This window comes from Salvia splendens, chromosome 16, assembly GCF_004379255.2.
Source record: "Salvia splendens isolate huo1 chromosome 16, SspV2, whole genome shotgun sequence".
Taxonomy (NCBI): domain Eukaryota; kingdom Viridiplantae; phylum Streptophyta; class Magnoliopsida; order Lamiales; family Lamiaceae; genus Salvia; species Salvia splendens.
In genome coordinates, this window is record NC_056047.1 from 1,739,849 (window position 1) to 1,755,068 (window position 15,220).

Here is a 15,220-nt window from a genome sequence, read left to right on the forward strand (position 1 = left end):
ATTAGGCTTTAAAAGACGGCACATTTCTATGATTTGGGTCTACAAACAAACAAAATAAGTTCAATTATTCAAAAATCTGAATAGGCTCTTGCATTCCTCGATTTCATTCAATTGCTACTAGCCTACTATATATTAAACACTCTACTATAAATTTTATCCACATAGTAATAGAAAGGCCCAATAATAAAGTTAAAAGCCTGCATGACAAGGGCTTTGTCCATAAGCCCATTGACACAACAACAATTAATTAATAATCAAACAACTATCCCTCTATCGATAGAAAATTATTCTAATACTATATATAGTATGTTATGGGGCTTGCAAATACTCTTAAACCCTCTAAAAATAGAAACTTTGTTGACGGTCTATCTTTTAATGCTAAATTGAAAAAGTATAGGAAAAAGAAAAAGAAAAATATTAGATAAAGTAGCATTAGTAGATAATGAGATTTACATTATTAGTTGCGTAAGATATGGCAAAAAAAAATCATAAACAGAAATAAACTAATTTATAAGACGTATCAAAATACAAAAAAAAAATTTATTTTTTGGATCTGAGGGAGTATATACTATAGAATTATAAATTATTTCTTGGTTGACATAAAATTTCTTGAGCCACGAGGAAAATCTGTGTTGACCCCATTACAATCTAAAAATGAAGATACGAAAGTATGAAAATAATAATATTATACAGAGCTAAATAGTTGGAATAATTTATTTCAAGGGTAACACTGGAAAATGAGAGAAAAATTATCTACACGAACAAGTTATAACCGACAATTACTAATTTGCTATCTATCCGTATATGTTGATAATATATGCAATACGACTAATGTATATTTAGATCACAAAATACCCTTGATTTAATCTATTATATATAAAATAAATAATTATGAATATTTAATAATTTAGTTGAAAACATTGATCGAATAACATTTAGTCTTAATTAATAGAGTAAACGAACCCCAATTAAGATGTGGACTCCACTAATCCCCATTAAAGCTTAAACAACATGCAAACTTCCACACGAAACCAAAAAATTAACAAAATACACACACTCACACAACTTAAATTAATTTATCCATAAACCTTTAAAAATCGTTCCACATTTAACAATATTATTTTGATGATTTTTTAAGCTATGATTTTGGCCCAATAGGGGAATGATATAGGCATATCATATTCAAGGATGTGTTGGAATGATGGGGTTTGTGCAAAAGTGCCAAATTTGAACTAACACCTTTAACTATAATAACAATTTAGCAAATTCAAATGAGAGAAAAGGAAGATGAGGTATGGAGATTACTATTGAAAATTCCCCAAATGAATTTTATACAAAAAAGTAAAGTGTAGATGATTCGATTTATAATTTTATTATTTGTAGCTGCGCCGGCAGTCAAAGAAGGCCTTTGAAAGTCATAAAATTATAAGGTCTTATATATACACACACAAACTTATACACATATATGATATATCTAATATATGTTGATCAAATAATATGTGGAATTATTTCTGAATTAATTTTGAAAGTAAAAAACAATATTGCTAGGCACAAGGGTTTAAATTTCTCTTGGCCACTTTGATATAATTTTTTTATTTCTAATCTCTCTTTAAAATCAATATTACATGTCACAATCACAAAAACACACACTATATTCATTCAAGATTTCTTGTTATTTGATTATAAATACATGAACACTAGAAAAGGTTCGAATATCCAATGGCCCCTCAACTAATAGCTTTGCTTTTGGCTACAAGAATGAAGGCCATTACCCTTAATGACAATTATCAACAACCTTAACTTCCCAATTATTTAAAGAGAGGTAGCCGTTCAAGCCACATGCATTCACGAAATAATAAATCTTGACCAACAAAAAGTAATAGAGATTTAATATAATTTACTTTCCCCCTTTTGGATCACACGTACACCAACAAAATAATCAACATATATTGAAGAAAAAGCTCATAAATTCTAATAAAATTAAAGTGTATTTGAATAAAATAAAATACGAAATTATTACTATATGAGATAAATATGGAGTGTATTGGATTTTATTATGGTGTGTATGGTCACATGAATGCACGAGGGGATTCCTCTCATAAATCCCACTCATATTGTACCCACCATTCAATCATTTCAGTGGGGACATTTTTTAGTAATCAAATTCTTTTTTATGTGTTAAAAAACACTTTCATCATTCCAATCAAGAAAAATAATAAAACAATAATAGTGTATGAGTATAATTTTAACAATGATGGAAAGAAGGTTTATCTTGGTGGGAGGTAGAGAATCTCATTGTAAAGATGATTGGGGTGTATATTGTAATGCATTTAATTAAGTTATATATAAACTAGGAGGAGTATCTTATAGTCATATTTTTTGTTACTTAAACCATTGCTGAATTATGATATTAATTAATTAATTTCCCTAATTCTAGGGATTGATTGTTGGTCTTAATTTAATTATCTCTAAATATCTAACTATAGAAAAAAAAAATATAAGCATTATGACATAAAGTAACCTACAATCATCATATAAATTATTAAGTAACCTACAATAATCATGTAAATTATAAATATATAGTCCATTTAAGTTAACGATAAAATAATAATTAGTGTGGATCAAATAAGTAAAGTGAAAATGAAACAGATTGCCTTCAATAAAAAAATGAACTAAAAAACATTCTCTTTTATAAGCATAGGGTTCTATTTTTTGTATAGCAAACTATACAAAATCACACACTTTCTCAAGGCAATATGTGCTGACTCACACCTCAATTTCTTTTCCCCTTTTCACTTATTTTCTGTCTCATTCTCTTCTTCATCAAACCCTCCCTCATTCTCTCAATATATATAAAAAATCCCACCAAGCCAAAGAAAAAAAAGGAAAAAATGGAGGTTTTGTTGATTTTGGTAGTGACAGCAGTAATATTTTGCTTGTGCAAAATCAGAAATTGGTGGAACTTCAACAGCACCACCAAATCATCAAAGATTCCTTTGGGCAGCTTTGGAATATTCCCTTTTGTCGGAGAAACAATTCACTTCATCTCTTCCGCTTATTCCGACCAGCCGGAGAGCTTCGTCGACAAACGCCGCCGCACGTGAGTCCTAAATACACACACTCATGCACATAAATACTGAGGTATAAAGCTACAAAATTGAAAAATACACAATATTTAATGTGAGTAAAAAAATTTGATTTAGGGGGTGCTATTGCCCCCTAACATCTCTTGCATTTAAATGATTATATTTCACTTTTTTTTGGTATTTTCTTGAATATATGTGATTGCTTTTATTTTAATTTTATTTTTATTTTTTAGGTATGGGAAAGTTTTCAAATCACATTTATTTGGTAGTCCTACTATAGTGTCGAGTGATGCAGAAGTGAGCAAAATAATTCTTCAAAGTGATGCAAGAACATTCATCCCATCTTACCCCAAATCACTAATGGAATTGATGGGGAAATCTTCTATTTTGGTCATTAATGGAAGTTTGCAGAGGAGGATTCATGGATTGATTGGAAGTTTCTTTAAATCTGCAACCCTAAAATCCCAGATCACTGCAGAGATGGAGAGGTATGTGATGGAATCAATGGGAAGATGGAGAGAGGATTCCCCAATTTACATCCAAGATGAAGCCAAGAATGTAAGTCATTTAAAAAATATTAATTTTTTGGGAATTAAGCTATATATTAGTAGTAAAAAAATTTTAAGTTTTTGGTTTGGTGGTTGAATACATAAATTTAAATTCTTGGAAAATCACACATACACACGTGTGTGTGTGTTTGAGTTGGAGTAGTTTTGAGATTTTTTGTTTGATGTTTGCATGATTACTTCACAGAGTGGAAAGTTGAACTGTTGAAGTAATTTAAATACCTTTATCTATATGTTGAATGATTAGTGCAGCTTGTACTTTAATTTTTGGAGATAATTACCACCTAATTAATTTCATACTACTACACAATATGTGGGAAATAATTTGAAACCTAATCATTGGTGTTTTTTACATGAGTTACTTTTGCATGACTTATTGTGTCCACAAAGTTGCTACTTGGGTGATTATTATGTCTCCTCTTACAATAAATTTATTAAATTTTCCTCAATTTATTTTTTTCTTATCATTCTATTTATTATTTAATTTTTTCAGATTGCATTCCAAGTGCTAGTCAAAGCATTAATTAGTTTGGATCCTGGTATTGAAATGGAGCTGCTAAAAAAATATTTCCAAGAATTTATTGCTGGACTTATGTCTATTCCATTAAATTTTCCTGGGACTCAGCTCTACCGATCATTAAAGGCAAGTTGTCAAAAAAAATTATATGTTTAGGAAGGTATACTTGAGTTTATTATTCATAATTTATTTTTGTTTGTTTTTATTCAGGCAAAAAGGAAGATGGTAAAGATAATTGATGGGATAATCCAAGAAAAAAGGGGTTGTAATGAAGGAGTAACAAAAGATGTGGTGGATGCATTGTTGAATGATAAGAATGAGCAATTGACAGATGAATTAATTGCTGAAAATATGGTTGATTTGATGATTCCTGGAGAGGATTCTGTCCCACTTCTCATGTCTCTTGCCATCAAATACCTCTCAGATTGTCCAGCTGCTCTCACTCAATTAACAGTCTCTTTCTTCCCCTCTCTCTATATTTTGATTATTATTATATAAAAAATATTATTGTGACAACACTGCACTTAACGTATAAAGTATCTGCACTGTGAGAACGCGGCGACGCCTTAATTAAACATTGTGTAGATACTTTACTCGTTAGTGCTATTGATTCTCACGTTCGAACTCTATTTAAGAATTTTTTTTAACTTAAAAACCCTTTCTTATATTTGTATTATTTTGTTTAATTTATGGTGATAGGAAGAGAACATTAAGCTGAAGAAGCACAAGGAGAAACTCAAAGAGCCATTTTCTTGGAATGATTATGGATCTTCTTTGCCCTTTACACAAACAGTAAGAATTACTACATAATTTCCCAATTCTTTTTATGTCACACGTGCATATGTTCAAGTGACAATTATTACTTATGGGCTTAAATTCTCACCAATCACCAAAAAGTTTGCCTTAAATCATGCAATCTAATTAACTAACAAGTCTCCTTATATTAGCATCAACGATACATGTTACGTGTATATTTATAGTATACGAGACACAAGATTGACCGTAAAATTAAACAGGTGATCACGGAAACATTAAGGATGGGTAACATAATCACAGGAGTGATGAGAAAAGCAATGAAAGATGTGGAAATAAAGGGGCATTTGATCCCAAAAGGATGGTGTGTTTTTGCATATTTCAGATCAGTGCATTTGGATGATAAATTGTATGACTTCCCTTATCAGTTCAATCCATGGAGATGGCAAGTAAGATTCTTAAAATAATTCATTATTGTATATATATTATTGATACTAAATTATTAATTTTGTATGATTAATTTGGGTGACAGGATAAGGAAATTAACAATGGTAATTTCACCCCATTTGGAGGTGGACAAAGATTGTGTCCAGGTCTTGACTTGGCCAGGCTGGAGACTTCTATTTTCCTACATCATTTTGTTACCCAATTCAGGTACTCATCATTAATGTTTTTAAAAAAGAATTATTATTATATTCTTAATTACTGTCTTATTAGGCAATTAGGACTGATAATTAGTGTATGATATGTATCTGCTGCAAATTTTCCCCATTTTCTAACAAAAAATCTTCTAATCTTGAGTGAATTAGTCAGGAGTAGTAACAATGCTTAATAATTTCTTTTTTTCACATTCCTAATGATAATGATATAATAATAAACAATGATATGATAATTTCTTTTTACATCAGTATTATTAATCTGATCATGATTCGTTTAACGTGACATTGGTTTGATTAAAGTGTTGACAAGAAAAAAAAAGTTTATGGCTTAAAGGTATGCACCTTTGCTTAGCTGGGAGATATGGGTTAATGATTCATTTAGGGAAAAGTTAATTTTATCAAAACTAGGTAGGGGCCTGAAACTAAGTTTAAAAAGAAAGTTGCATAGTCAAAAGAAATACAATCACCTAAAGATTTTGTAAGGGAGAAATTAGAAGAAAGGGAAAGAGAAATAGTAACATATACATAAACTTTTAAATATGATAAAGAAGCATAAAAGGTGTCATAAATTGATTTACTTAAGTGATGTATCAAATGTTAAATCTTGTTATTAAAATGTACGCAATCATTTGGACTCTAATTATTGAAATATCACATTAATCTTCCAAATTTTACAATTAAATCAAGTCTACATATTAGGGTCATGCTAATTTGATCATTGACTAGGCAATCCAACCAACTAAAATCAAATTAAGAAAAAATGTTTTTTTCTTCTTGGAGTGATTCTATATTACATTGTGACTATATCACGAAGCATGAGATTTTCATTATTTGTTTCAAAATTGACTATATTAATTATCTACGAAAATTCAATAAGCGACAAAATGTCTGGTCGAAACCAAACGAATGTCTTGTTTGAATTGCAGATGGGAAGCTGAGGATGATTCCATTGTAAATTTTCCAACGGTGAGGATGAAGAGACGAATGCCAGTGTGGATCAAAAGAAGAAGATACTCTTAGACATCTTTTGAGGTGACTTCTCAACAAACCCTAGAAATATCCTACTTTGAAAAAAATTACAAAAAAATTTGACTAGGTGACAAAACTACCAACCAACATGAAGACAAGGAAAGAAGATTTATTTTCAAAAAATTGAAAGTTGTTATGCAGTGCACACGTGTGGGGAAGTTTGAGACTGACGTAGTATGTCATTTTTATCCAATAATATTGTTGTTTTTCTTTTCTTCTAATAATATACTAGTACTATATTTAGAGGGAGAATATAGATATATATGTTCCTATGATGTACTAATATTTAGGAATTCCATGTAAGAGTTATGATTTTCTCCTTGTAATCATATCCATATTTTATGGGTTTTATAGATATAATACGATATATATTTTACATTCGACATGTAAGAACACTATAAAATTGAAACAAGATAAGAACAAGACTTTGAGGGATTTTTTTTTTCTGCAAATTCTTTAGATTACTTTTCTTTTAACTTTGTGTCTGTATAAATGGAATACAAAGTTGGAAATTGATTCTTTAGTTAGGCGAAGTGGGCATAATTATGATTGCATTATTCAAACATAAAGGATTATTGGCTACTTTTTTGCCTTCCACTAGTGTTATTTTGGGATGAATTTAGACAAATCGAATGGGGAAGTCAAAATTGATGCGAGAAATTTCAACTTTTATCGGATTTGAAATTTAATTAGTGGAAACAATGCTTTAACAAGGGTTTTGTTTGGACCGTTTGGTTGAAGTAATATTTTATGTTATAGTATAAGTTGTAACACGACAAAATGGATAGTAATTAGAAAAAGGTAAAAACGTGATTCTTGTACTTGTTCAACATAGGAGAATTGCAAAAATTGACTAATTTTTAATTGACATTTGGAAACAGCTGAAGGATTGTGATTGGGTCATTTCACTATTTTCGTCAATCATAGGGAGAATATGTAAATTCATGTCGGCCATTATGCAATTAACATATAGTATGAACTAATAGAGAATTTGAAGGATGAATATTCATGGTTTAGAATTTTATTTGAAGGGATGTATTTTCTCAAATTATTTAGAATTTTATCTGATAATATTTTAGATTTTAGGATAACCTTAAACCTCTACAAAAGTATCCAGACGAAATTGCTCATGTAGTAATACAACACTAATAAAATATTGTATTATCTCTTATCTATAGAGATTTTTATAGTTTTATAAAGTTCAAAAACCTCAACTCTTTAAATAAATTTGGATTATGAATTAAATGAAAGACCAACCAAGCATTTGAACTAGCTCATATTTGACCCCATTATAATTCATGCTATCTCAATTAAAAATGGAGATCAATCAAGCCGGCCCAACCACAAAACAAAACACAAAAACTATATACTAATAAAAAAAATTTATTTCGATTCAACCTATTTTTATCGTAAAGCTTATTCGACTAATAATCCATGCTATCTCAATTAAAAATGGAGATCAATCAAGCCGGCCCAACCACAAACAAAACACAAAAACTATATACTAATAAAAAAAATTATTTCGATTCAACCTATTTTTATCGTATAGCTTATTCGACTAATGAGAAATGATATGCTACATATCTTATGTGAGCACCACTCTCGTTTAAAGCATATTTAACGTTGTTCGTTTCGATCTATATATTTAATTTGATTCTAATGCATTAAAAATGTTATTAGAATTTTTAATTTCATGAAATTAATAAAAATCAAAGCTTAATTTGTTAGTTTATTAATTTATTTGAATTTATAGAGAAAACAAGCAAATCGAGCTTTGATTTTTATGAATTTTTTTAAATTAAAAATTCAAATAACATTTTTAATGCATTAGAATCAAACTAAATATATAAATCGAAACGAACAATATTAAATATGCGTTAAACGAGAATGATGCTCACATAAGGAGCTCACATATAATATGTAGCATATCATTTCTCCGCTCATTATATGATATATTTTCCAGCCCAATTATACAACTTTCACTCTTTCAGCAGCAAAATGGATATGGGCCCGGAGTTAATGGCCCATAAATTTGGGGTGTTCTTAACGTCTTACAATAAATTTAATTAACTGCATTTCATGGATATATTACTAGGCCCAACAAATTATGCGTGTCGGATCGTTATCCGATAAAGAACATGACACAACTCGTATGAATGCGAGTACGACGACGCGAATATGGCAGTAACATGACGAAATTAATTAGTAGTTCTTATTTAATGATATTATTCCTTTTTAAAGAATTTGGTCTCGAACCCTCGGTTTTAATCTTAGTTTTAATTTTAATACCGATTCTTCCTTGATTTTTTTAAATCTTATTCACATTTAAAATTATATTTTGATTATTTAATTGTATCTTAACAAAACACACCCTCTCGAATTTTGGCCGCTGCAGTTGTTCTTGAATAACAACGACATATCATCGTAACAATTTGTTGTTTCTATCAACTTAAAGCTTTTCTACAAATCCTACCGCGTTGTTTCTTTACATTGCTGTGTTCTCTCAATTTTCGTTTTCTCCCACGTTTAATGTAGGAATTTTTACTGAATAGTACTCCTATATTTTTTGATCAAAGATTTCAGATATATATGGAGGTTTGAATTTTGTTGTTTAATGGAGTATTATTTATGCTGTCGAATGATCTTGTATATGACTCTTGTTTGGAGAATTCTTAGATTGTATGCGTCATGTGATGGGGTGATACAATCTCCACAGTTTCATGTTTATTGTGCAAACTTGTGAATTTGATTTTGAGGTTCCTTCTATCGTGGATTCGTTTTGATTTTGATTTAGATTTCATGTTTAACTAGATTTTGTGGACTCGTCTATGGGAAATTGAATACTGGTGATTCGCTGAGTTGGAAGGTTGGAACTGATGGAATTTAAATTAAGGAGGTTTTTGTGTATATGTGGTCATCTTACTGTATAATTTTCTGGTTCAACACTTTAAAGCACACTGCATTTCTACAGTAGAATTTGTTACAATGAAGCTGCTCATACAATGAAACCATTTCTTTTAGTGATGTTTTCCTCACCGTTTCAGCATTATTAATGTGCTCTTCATTTCTTCTTTGTTTTCATGTTAAAGTTTAGATGGTGGGAAGGAACCGAGTTTCTCGTGAAGTTTTTGGTCACTGGCGTGGCTATCCAGTGGAGGAGCATATTCCCCTAGGCCTTTTGACCCGGCCTATACCTCCTCATCCTGCTCTGTTAGAGGAAGAACTTGAGATTCAACATGTTGAGCTTTGTAGGCTTCTAGATGAAAACCGAAGACTGATTGAGGATCGAATTTCTTTGGAGCGAGACTTAAATTCTGCGAGGGAATAGTTTCGCCGCATGGATCTAGGCATTACTGATATGCATGCTGAACAAGACCTCCAATCTGGGGAGCTTATCGAAAGGGTTCTGAAGTTGGAAGGTGAACTTCGGTCTACCGAGCCTTTGAAAATTGAGGCTTCAAAACTTCATGATGAGATACAGAGACTGAATTCCATTAGTACGGATCTAATGGGGCAAGTTCAGGCTTTCTCTCAAGAACTGGTAAAGTTTCGGGCTGAAAACCAGAACATTCCTGCTTTAAAGACTGAGATTGATGGGCTGCATCAGGAACTTGTGCGAGCAAGGTTTGCTCTTTCTTAGTACCTTTTTTATGTGAAAATCTTGCACTGTTAATAAGGTTGGGCTCTTTTTGTATGGTTTCCATGTGAGCTCCTGTTCCGATCAAGGTGACATTTTTACACTTGCAGAACTGCGGTTGACTTTGAAAAGAATGCAAGTATTGAGTTGATGGGACAGAGGCAGGCAATGGAGAAGAACTTGGTCAGCATGGATCGTGAAATTGAGAATCTGCGTTCTGAGCTTGCAATTTCTGATGCTAGAGTATGGAATGCAGGTTGATACTTTCTTCTCTCATTTCTTTAAAGGCTCTTCATTCAACGTGTAAAAGTCGTAAAGACTTCTAAGTTCTAGTATATTCTCTATCTCTTTTCTTCTATTGGTTTTGGTACATTTCAGCTGTTCATCATAGAAAAAGGGTGCATCTTTGATTCTTTCTTATCTCGCACTTGCAGAAGCTAAACCATCTGTTCTCTTTGGTCTAGTCCCTAAGATGCCTTTTCCATTATTTTGACTCATTGTATTTCGTTTTTGAGGTGGAGCCTATGGGATGAAGTACAAAAGCCCTGATGCCAAATTTCATGCCCCTTATGATGACGGATATGGGGTTCACCAGGTGTGAGTGCAACTATAGAGGAACTTCAATCATTTAAATTCTATATCTAATACCTTATTCTATGATGAGTTATCATCTGGTTAACTTTTTATTGTTTGTTACACAAGGTTCCTACATATGGTTCCAGTTCTGCTTCCTGGGGAGGCCCTGAAAAGCCAAGGATGAATCGCCGTTGATATGTGGAGGATTATTGCGGAAGAGCGTCCCTTGCAAGTATTGTTGCTTCCCTATAGAGTAAAGGGCAAAAAACTGTGACATTGACGTTGTGCTTATTAATTATTATATCCTGTTGCTTAATGCTTATTATTACTTGTTATCTTTAAACATCTGTATAGGAGTTTAGAGTAGAGCTTCTATCTTAACTTCTTCCTTCGACTATAATCATGACTCAATAGCATGTTTAGTGCTGTCTTCACTATCTTCAATCTATTTGTACTGTTACTTTCACACTGTGGTTTCTACTTCTGATTGTTTCATATCAAAGCATCCATGGAGTTGGTTGTTAAGATTTGGATAAATGCTATACTATTTAAGTGCTAGAGCTTGAGTTGCTGGGAATGAAGGGTGGTCCCATGGGTTTGGAGGAATGCGTATTCTTTTAATGGGTTTTGGACATCATTGTCGAAAATTTGAAACTAGTTTTTGAATTGGTTTGTTTAGAAGTTGTTGATGGCCATGTTCTCCAGGTTTAATTAAATTGTGATTGACTGAAGTCTCATTATTTCTAAATTAGCTGATGCAGATTAGAGCTAGATAGAACTCTCTCTAGTGAAGTCTTATTATTTCTGATATAGCTGATGCAGATTAGAGTTAGATAGAACTCTTTTTGTCAGGGAATAGTTATTGAATTATAGTAGACATTGTAGTGCTTCTTAGGAATTATTTGAGTAAGTATCATTTAAACTCTGCATCAAATGGATCTAACCAAGATCAAATTCCTTTTTTGAGTTTCGAGGATTCTTTTGTTGTTTCTTGCAACTCATCTTCTTTTGCTTGGCTAAGGTTTGCGCCAGAACTCAACAATCTTTAGAGCATCTGCGGAGGCATCTCGTAGCTGCTGTATCATTTCCTATGCCTAGAAACTATGCGGCACGGATACGGATACGCGTATCAGTATCCGAAGGATACGGATACGCGGATACGGCTCTTTCCCAAACAACCCGATACGCGGATACGTTTTAACTATTTTTTTAATAAATAATAATAGTGCATTATACAAATAAAAATAATAAAATTACAAAATATTAAAAGCTAAAGTCAATTTCTTTTATGGTCGATTACACCACATCGATTTTTTGGTTATACTTATCCATATTACCAATAATATTGATCAAAATATTTATTTATAGTTACAAAATTAGACAAAGTTAATGGAGTAATAAATTGGCCCAAAAAATGAGCCCCAAATATACTCCTTTTCCATCGTGACTACTTCTTGCCCAATTCATTCTCCCATTTCCAATTTTCTTCAATCCCTAGTTGAGGCAATAGCGGCGCCTCCCCTTTCTTCTTCTTCTTCTTCATATCCGATTAACTGTCGATTTTGTTCCCAAATCGGATTGAAGTTCGTAAATTGAAAGTTGCGAAGTTCTTCGACAGAGATGGACGTTGATTTCGAAGAGGAGAACCTCAGATCTTTGCAGATAGAGGAGGATGAAGGCCCAATACGGCCCAGCTCGCGGATACGCCGAAGGATACGTATCGAATCTGAGGTTTCCCGGCCCAATACGGCCCAGCTCGCGGATACGCCCAGGATACGTATCGACGGTGTATCCGTCGCGTATCGGTATCGGATACGTATCCGATACGCGATACGGCAACAGGGTGGCGTATCGGTGTTATATAGCCTAGAAACATACATATAAACTAACTAAGTTATTCTTTACTCCCTCTGAGTGAAATATCAATGAGTAAGATGCAATTCAAGACCGAAGGCTTTGGAACGGTTCTCTGTGATCCAAGTTTAGTTTGACCATAGATTGTATCATCTTTTCCCCTAAGCTTGTTCTTGGCTGTTGTTGATTTTCTAAGGACTTAACAACACTGCGATGGAATTTGGAAGGTTTATATATAGGTGATTATTGCTGCGTGCCATTGATTTTACTAGGAATGGGAAAGTCTGTTGGTGTATGTTTTTGGTCAACAGAAGTATCTTATTTGCACCTTTACTGATTTGTTTTTGGTATGTAGATTAACCTTATTTCTAGGATGGTTAGAATGTGCTTCATTGGATTTGAGAAGTGGAATACAAAATTTCCCCTAAGGCACTTTGGATATGCATTTTGTCACTATACACACTATTTGTTAGGATTAGCAATCAGAATCTTGTCGTTCTCTCCAGCCTAATCAGATGGGAAAACCTCTTTAAGGTTCCTATATGGTTCCCAGATCCCTGGTTACATATATATCTAGTTAAGTAAAGCTCACGTCTTCAGTGAGCAAAGTCCTCTATGCAGCATGAACCAGGAAAGATGGAAAAACTGAAGGTGGTGAGCAGCTGAAAGATGAAAGGGCAAACACTGTACTCCAGCTTCTTGGGTACTGCCTCTCCTGATTAGTTTGCAATTTGTATGTACTTGTTTGTTCAGGTGCTTTAAGATGTGAGTGCACTCTCCCTCCCCCCCTATAAATCATGCTTATGCTTTATCACTCTTGTTCTGGAACTGCCTTGACCCATACCAAGTTGTTTCTTCAGTCTAGTTTGACTTCTTGCTTAAAATTGTTCGTTATGCTGGATATGCTCTGATAGAGGAGAGTGAATCAGATATTAGGTGTTCGTTTACCTCCATATTTTGTTATCCAAATCGACGACATGGGTGACGTGATGCGGACCAGCCTCTTGAAACGGAAGGAGGTTACCCATGATAATCGACATAGAAATGATTTTCTATGCATAAGAGTGTTTCCCTTTGGCTCTGGATACTCTATTTCCTGTGAATAGTATCTGTATGTTTACTCCATGACTTGGGCTGGGAATCAGTTGTTTTCAATCTAGAGCTGAGCAATTGACTAGTTTGGTTAACTTACATCCATTCCGTCATTTCAATTTAAGGTAAGTTAAACGGCATAGCTCTCTCATCTGATCAAAGATTTGGTTAAGATAGCATTCTTTGGAAGCTGCTCTGGGTGTTTCTTGTCATATTCTGTGATGACAAAGGCAATGGTTGAAAAGTCCTCATTATATAGCTTATGGTCTCAATAGTTTGTTCCAGTGCTTTCCCTGAGTTAAAAGGTGGCATAGGTGATTGAGAACTGAAGATGAATTTCAGAATATCACTGTGTCAGTTGTGCGAGAACGAATAAGCAGTGGTACAGGTTTAATGGGAAACATGCTGGGTACTCTTAGATTTTGATGGAGTGAGGTAGACGTTTGTCCAGTTGTGCTCCTTTGCACTGGAAGGAGGGAGAGAGAGAAGTTTTCTGGCATTACGCAGTTAAATTCTGTATACCATCTTATAAGAGACCCTTAGTGATGCTCTATTGTGTGAGACTCGTCTTTGGGAAATCTTCATGTCATGTTTCTATTTTCTATAGTACTTCTTTATGCTTCCTCGTAAATTATCTCTGTCTCTAGTGTAGACAGTGTAGTGTCCTTTCTTTTAAAAAATATTTGAATGACTTTGGGGTTTCTTGCAGATGAGGAGTTATTGCTGCTTTTACAAAAACTCTCCAGCATGTGTGGTAAGTGTATCAGGTACAATAAGTTCCCTCTCCTGGTTTTTCTTAAATTTAAGTCTGCAAATGCTCTATGATTCAGAAATCAGTTTTGAGTTTGGTAATCAAGCAAAAATCTCATCATTAAAAAAATATCTTTACGTGCAACTATTGTGTTTTCTCGTTTATTATCACTTGCGAGGCTCTGTCACGTTTCATAATTTGAGCTTGCTGGGGAAAATGTTTTGGGAGACGAATTTACCACAAGTAAACATCTGAGACTGTCCTCTCATATATTTGGAGTCTTTATGAATCAGTATCTTGCTAGAACAGTTTCAGTCTGATTAGAATCAGCACAGCTAAATGGTGATATGTTGTGCTTATGTTCATTTTGTGTTGCTGAGACATGATTGATTATCTTGTTACTTTCCTGCTGCGGTCACAGAGAACTAGTTTATCTATTTTGTCTAATTGGTTTTATTGTGCTAGAACTAGAACTGTCAACCGGCCGTTCAAACGAGGAATTCGGTCGGGCCGGTTTTGACAGCTCTAGCCAGAACATATCTACAGTGCAGATTGAGCAGGGAATTAGACAGTAACAAAGCAATTTCATCATGTTCTATGCTATGATTCATTTTGGTGTATTACTATGTAGTTAAAAGAATTTGTATACATGTATAAATGTAAGAACAAAATAATTTGAATTAGATTTCTTTCTTCTTAT

General features: G+C 33.1%; 1 protein-coding gene, 1 long non-coding RNA gene and 1 pseudogene across 2 annotated transcripts; all 3 read left to right on the top strand.

The window, feature by feature from the left end:
- The first annotated feature begins 2,736 nt into the window (after nucleotides 1–2,736).
- LOC121771730 (3-epi-6-deoxocathasterone 23-monooxygenase CYP90D1-like) lies at nucleotides 2,737–6,936 on the top strand. The gene is made up of 8 exons (XM_042168593.1): nucleotides 2,737–3,100; nucleotides 3,320–3,644; nucleotides 4,146–4,295; nucleotides 4,380–4,622; nucleotides 4,869–4,961; nucleotides 5,186–5,371; nucleotides 5,455–5,576; nucleotides 6,508–6,936. The coding sequence occupies exons 1-8, from the start codon at nucleotides 2,892–2,894 to the stop codon at nucleotides 6,599–6,601; spliced, it is 1,422 nt and encodes a 473-aa protein (XP_042024527.1). The 5' UTR covers nucleotides 2,737–2,891; the 3' UTR covers nucleotides 6,602–6,936.
- Nucleotides 6,937–9,704: 2,768 nt separating this feature from the next.
- LOC121771731 lies at nucleotides 9,705–11,018 on the top strand (annotated as a pseudogene).
- Nucleotides 11,019–12,695: 1,677 nt separating this feature from the next.
- LOC121771734 lies at nucleotides 12,696–15,219 on the top strand. Its single transcript, XR_006044207.1, has 2 exons — nucleotides 12,696–13,380; nucleotides 14,479–15,219. It is a non-coding gene; the product is annotated as an uncharacterized LOC121771734 (long non-coding RNA).
- Nucleotide 15,220: the final 1 nt, after the last annotated feature.